Raw genomic sequence first — 6,000 nt, 5'->3', positions numbered from 1 at the left:
TCTAATTCAAATTTACAATAACAGAATTGCTAATAACTTCTTTTTTACATTATTGACTTGTTCTTAAGTATGTTTTTAGATAGATGAACTGATATGACTGGAATTTACATGAAAATAGAATGTATATGTAAGATGGGGAACAGTATGTTTGGGAAAGATAATAGATAAAAAATGATTGTGAAATAATTGTTAGTCCTGGGTGTTGGGTAGATACATAGGGTACACTGTATTATTTTCTATCCTTTTAGGAATGTTGCACATTTTGTATTGGGTTATTATTAAATTTATGGAATTACTTGAGAGAAGTGAACTTTTTTATTCATTGCATATTACTATATAAAAAAAGTCCACCTGGGTGCTGATGCCTCACACCTATAATCCTTGCTCGTCAGAAGCCTGAGATCTGAGAATTGTGGCTTGGAGCCAGCTTGGGCAGGAAAGTCTGTAAAATTTTTATCTCCAATGAATCACCAAAAAAAAAAAAATACTGAAAGTAAAGCTGTAGTTCAAGTGGTAGAGCACTAGCCTTGAGCAAAAGAGCTTAGGAACTATGTCTAGACCCTGAGTTAAAGCACAAGACTGGCACAAAAACTCCTACTCCCATTAGTAACCCTTCCCTATTTTTTTTTTGTCAACTCTACATTCATCTTCTCAGATTTTGCTATCCATATGTTCTGTTTATATTGTATGAGATTTGAATTTTTTTTTTTCAGTGAAGCATCTGGCTTGAATCTTTTTTTTTTTTTTTTTTGCCAGTCCTGGGGCTTGAACTCAGGGCCTGGGTACTGTCCCTGAGCTTCTTTGTGCTCAAGGCTAGTGCTCTACCACTTGAGCCACAGTGCCACTTCTGGCTTTTTCTGAGTAGTTTATTAGAGATAAGAGTCTCATGAACTTTCCTCCCTGGACTAGCTTCAAACTGGGAACCTCATATCTCAGCCTCTAGAGTAGTTAGGATTATAAGTATGAACCACTGGCACCCAGCAAATCATTCTTTTTGTTGTTGTTGTTGTCGGTCGTGGGGCTTGAACTCTGGGCTTGGGCGCTGTCCCTTAGCTCTTCAGCTCAAGGCGAGCGCTCTACCACTTGAGCTACAGCGCCACTTCCGCAAATCATTCTTAATATAAAAAAAAATCAAGCATAGTTGGGCACTCGTGGTTCAAACCAGTGCATCTAATTCTAGCTACTCAGGAGGCTGAGATCTGAGGATTATTGTTCAAAGCCAGCCAGGGCAGGAAAGTCCATGAGACTCTTATCTCCAGTTAACCAGTAGAAAACTGAAAGTGATGCACTGTGACACAAAGCAATAGAGTGCTAGCCTTGAGCAAAAAGAGCTCAAGGATAGCAACCAGGGCCTGAGTTCAAGCCCCAGGACTGACCAAAAAAAAAAAAAAAAGTCAAGCATAATTGATTTCCTTTAGAGTTATATTATGGTGATGTTCGTTGTTTACAAGTAAAGTTCCGATATTATCTGTATCAAATTTTTGGATTTTTGAAGAAAAAACCTATTGGAATATTAATTAACATTACAGCATAGTCTCCAGGGGATAAACTATTTTTTCTGAATTATCACTTACAAAATTGCATTTTTATTTCTAATTTGGTCAGAGTAGCTTCATCCATGGGTCCCCTTTTCCTTATCCTCACTTACCTTTGTAGTTTTAAGTGAATTTCCTTCCTTCTTTCCTTTCCCGCTCCCTCTCCCTCCCTCTCTCCCTTCCTCCCTCTGCCTCTCCTGCCCTCATCTCCTACTTACCTGTATACCTATCTACCTCCCTACCTGTCTCCATATATCATTGACTTCAACCTCAACTTTCCTCATCTGTAAAAAAGAAGCAAAACAATTTATGTTTGGGATGCTGTGAGGACTAACAATCCTAATGAATGTTATGCATCTGGCACATGCTAGGTCCTTGCCATTGCTTTTATCTGTTGCTACAAGCAATTGAATGTTTGTTATATCATATTTGGGATAAAGGGAAACATGATGAATCAGAAACCTGTTATACTAAAAAGCTAGTTCTTCTTTTCCTTTTTTTTTTTTTCTTTTTGCCAGTCCAGGGGCTTGAACTCAGGGCCTAGGATCTGTCCCTGAGTCTCTTTTGTGCTCAAGGCTAGCACTTTACCATTTGAGCCATAGCACCACTTCTAGCCTTTTTGAGTAATTTATGGAGATAGGAGCCTCACAGACTTTCCTGCCTAGGATAGCTACAAGCTATGATCCTCAGACCTCAGCTCCTGAGTAGCTAGGATTACAGGTATGAGCCACCAGTGCCCAGTGAATTATTCTTAAATCTGTCTGAAACCCTCATGTTAGTAAGAGGTTATCTTCTGTTAAGTGAGAGGATTACAACTTGGGGAAAACCTTTGCCATTTCAGTCACAGCATTTTTAATGTAAGTGAATAATTTCCCTGTCTTATAGCAGCTTCAGTACCATGTTTAAAAGTGATCATCTGGTTTCACAGGGTCGGAATCTGGCAGATCTTCGCCGTAGCCAATCTCGGGGCACATTCACCATTAGCACTACTCTTCGGTTAGGGAAACAGATTCTGGAGTCTATTGAAAGCATCCATTCTGTGGGATTTCTGCACCGAGACATCAAACCGGTAGGGGCTTTTTCTATCACAACACAGATGGGTTTTGTTTGGTACCCTTAGTGGTATGATAAGACACAATAAATTACAAATGTAGCTTTCTGCACTTACTGTGGTTAAATACAAAGAAATATTTAATTTCTGTAAAAGCTTGGAAGCAAATTATAACTTGCAGTTTTTCTGAGAATGGTAATTACAAACCACAACTTATTTTTAAGAGCTTTTCTCATAACAAATGTTATTTGCCAGCCAAATTAAAAATATTTTATGCTCCACTCTTGTTATTATGTGTGCTATCATTTCTAATTACTCAGCTTGACATCTAAATTAGTAGTTCTTTGAATTTTTCCCCCCTGAAACTGGTTAAAAATACATATGAACTTTGCTTTGAGCAATTAGCAATTTAACAAAATAAATACTAGGAAGCTGAGAGATGTCCTCTCTAAAGAGGATGGAATTTATTGGGAGGGGGAAAGATGAATGAAGAGGAAAGTGGTGGTTGAATACAGTCGTGATACTCAGTGTACATATGTGAAAATAGAAGTAAGTAACTTGAGGGGGGGATGAGTGGAGTTAGAATAAATAGGGGAGAATGAAGGCAAGTGTGACATTGAACAAAATGCATTGCACACATAAATTGACATGTTGAATTGAAACCCCTTTGTACAACTATTTAGACTATGTTAAAAAAAGAAATAGTGTGTGTGTAGAGAGAGACTTGCTGCTAGCTCATGTGCTGTGCTCTAATTTCCCATCACCTGGCACAGCGCCCAGGCCCAAAGTTTAAGCCACACAACTGACCAAAAAAAATTAGCTCTAAAAAAACACCTTACTTTTCTCTTGAGTGCTACTATAGAAATATAATGGGTTTTGTTTTTTTCTTTTGTTTTTGTTAGAAACTTCTGTTTTGTACATTCTGTGTCATGATTTAAGTATTGTAGGTTTCTTTTTGTTTTGTTTTTTGGAGTTAAGGGTCTCATGGACTTTTCTACCTGTGCTAACTTTAAACGATCATCAGATATCAGCCTCCTGAGTAGCAAGGATTATAGCATCCAGCTACACTGATTTTTCTTTTTCTTTTTTTTAATATAATTTTATTGTTTTTATTAAGGTGTTGTACAGAGGGGTTACCATTTCATAAGTCAGGTAATCAGTACATTCCTTTTTTTGGACAATGTCACTCTTTCCTTCACTTTCCCCCAGTTTCCCCCTCCTGTCCCAGCCCAAAGTTACATGGTTCCTTTTTCACATAGAGCAAACTGAATAGCATGATTGCTTTGTGTATCCTTCCTCCCTCCCTTTCTGCACCCCTTTTCCCCTCTCCAAAAGCAAAAACAAATACTATTACTACCACCACCAAAAACCCATGTTTTCATTTCCTGGAATTTATTTTCATAGATAGTATTTTACATGTTCAGAGAAGTTATAATCTTTGGATTCCTCCCCTAAGGGCATCTGACTGTTCGTGTGTGAATGCTTAGTCCTATAACTGTTCCATTATATTTTAAAGCTAGCTTCCATATCTAAGAGAAAACATGCCATTTGTGTGTCTTTGAACTTGACTTACCTTAGCATGATTTGTTCTAGGTCCATTCATTTTCCTGCAAATGACATAATCTTATATTTTCTAATAGATGAGTAAAATTCTATTGTGTATATATACTACATTTGTGTGTGCGTGCTGCTTCTGTGTCTTGAACTCAGGGTGTGGGCACTGTCCCTGAGCTTTTTTTTTTTTTTTTTGATTCAGGCTAGCACTCTAACACTTGAACCATACTCTACTTCTGGCTTTTTTTTTTTTTTTTGGTAGTTAATTAGAGATAAGAGTCTCACAGACTTTCTTCCCCATCTGGCATTGAACAGTGATCCTCAGCTGTCAGCCTTCTGAGTAGCTAGGATTACAGGGGTAAGCCACTAACACCCAGCTATATACAGCATTTTATTGATCCGCTCATCTGTTTTAGGGCATCTGGGCTGTTTCCATAGCTTAGCTATTGTGAATAGTGCAGTGATGAAGATAGATATGCAAGTGACTTTACTTTATCCTGACTTATAAAGATCTGGGTAGATACCCAAGACTGGTGTGAGATATCGGGAAGTTCTGTTTAGTTTTTTGTTGTTGTTGGTTTTTTTTTTTAAGGAATCTCCAAACTGCCTTCCAGAGTGGTTGTACTAGTTTACATTCCCACCGAGAGTGCAATAGGATTCCTTTTTTTCCCACATCCCTGCCAGAATTTGCTAGAATTTGTTGTTTGGATTTTTGATGTTGGTCAGCCTGACGGGTAGAAATGGAATCTTAAAGTTGTTTTCATTTGCATTTCCTTTATGGAAAGGGATGTGTTACATTGATTTTTTTAAATTTACTTTATTGTTATTATAGAGGTGGTGTATAGAGGGGTTACAGTTATATGAGTCATGTAATGACTTTTTTTTTTTTTTTTTTGTCGGTTGTGGGGCTTGAACTCTGGGCCTGGGCGCTGTCCCTCAGCTCTTCAGCTCAAGGCGATCACTCTACCACTTGACCATAGCACCACCCAGTTTTCTGGTGGTTAATTGGAGATAGGAGTCTCGCAGACTTTCCTGCCCAGGCTGGCTTTGAACCGTGATCCTCAGATCTCAGCCTCCTGAATAGCTAGGATTACAGACTCGAGCCACTGTTGCCCAGCTACATTTTGCATTTCCTTTTTTTTTTTTTTTTGGTCAGTCATAGGGCTTGAACTCTGGGCTTAGGTGTTGTCCCTGCACTCTTCAGCTCAAGGCAAGCGCTCTACTGCTTAAGCCAATGTGCCACTTCCAGTTTTCTAGTGGTTTTTATTGGAGATGAGAGTCTCACGGACTTTCCTGCCCATACTGGCTTTGAACCGAGATCCTCAGAACTCAGCCTCCTGAGTAGCTAGGATGACAGGCGTGAGCCACCAGCGCCCAGCTTTGCATTTCCTTTTATACAGTCTCATCTATTCCCTCACTCTCTCCCAGTCCCTCCCTCCTATCTCCACCCAAGAATTGTATAGTTCATTCTCATCAGTGTCCTGTGAGTCCACTGCTGCACTTTTTCAACCTTTTTCCCTTGAGTTCTGTGCCCCTCCACAGCCTCCCAATGATATACATGTGACTATACCATATAAAAGAAGTCAGAATCATCAGAAAAAGTTTTTTGTTTCCATATCTTAGGAGTTAGTTTCAGTGTGTATGTTATTTTATGTAAGCATGAAGAGGCGCTTAGGCATTGCACCTTTGTGATTCTCTCCTCTGAGTACCCTCTTTTGGTCTCACTATATGTGAGTACCTAGAATCCTGTATAAATTGCTACATTGATTTTTTTTTTTTTTTTTTGGGTCCGGTCACGGGGCCTGAACTCTGGGCCTGGGCGCTGTCCCTCAGCTCTTCAGCTCAAGGCTAGCGCTCTAC

The 6,000-nt window shown here is 39.1% G+C and overlaps 1 protein-coding gene across 2 annotated transcripts in view; it reads left to right on the top strand.

Annotated features, from left to right (window-relative positions):
- Positions 1-6,000, top strand: part of Ttbk2 (tau tubulin kinase 2) — a 58,289-nt gene that overhangs the window by 22,293 nt on the left and 29,996 nt on the right. For both annotated transcript variants that reach the window (XM_042687889.1, XM_042687888.1), the window contains exon 5: positions 2,464-2,604. In XM_042687889.1, the coding sequence (XP_042543823.1) occupies positions 2,464-2,604 (141 nt within the window). The remainder of the gene's footprint in view (positions 1-2,463; positions 2,605-6,000) is intronic.

Source organism: Dipodomys spectabilis, unplaced genomic scaffold, assembly GCF_019054845.1.
Source record: "Dipodomys spectabilis isolate Male_0828 unplaced genomic scaffold, ASM1905484v1 ptg000108l, whole genome shotgun sequence".
NCBI lineage: Eukaryota > Metazoa > Chordata > Mammalia > Rodentia > Heteromyidae > Dipodomys > Dipodomys spectabilis.
Note: the sequence above shows the minus strand (reverse complement) of the source record. Positions and strands in the feature narration are given on the sequence as shown.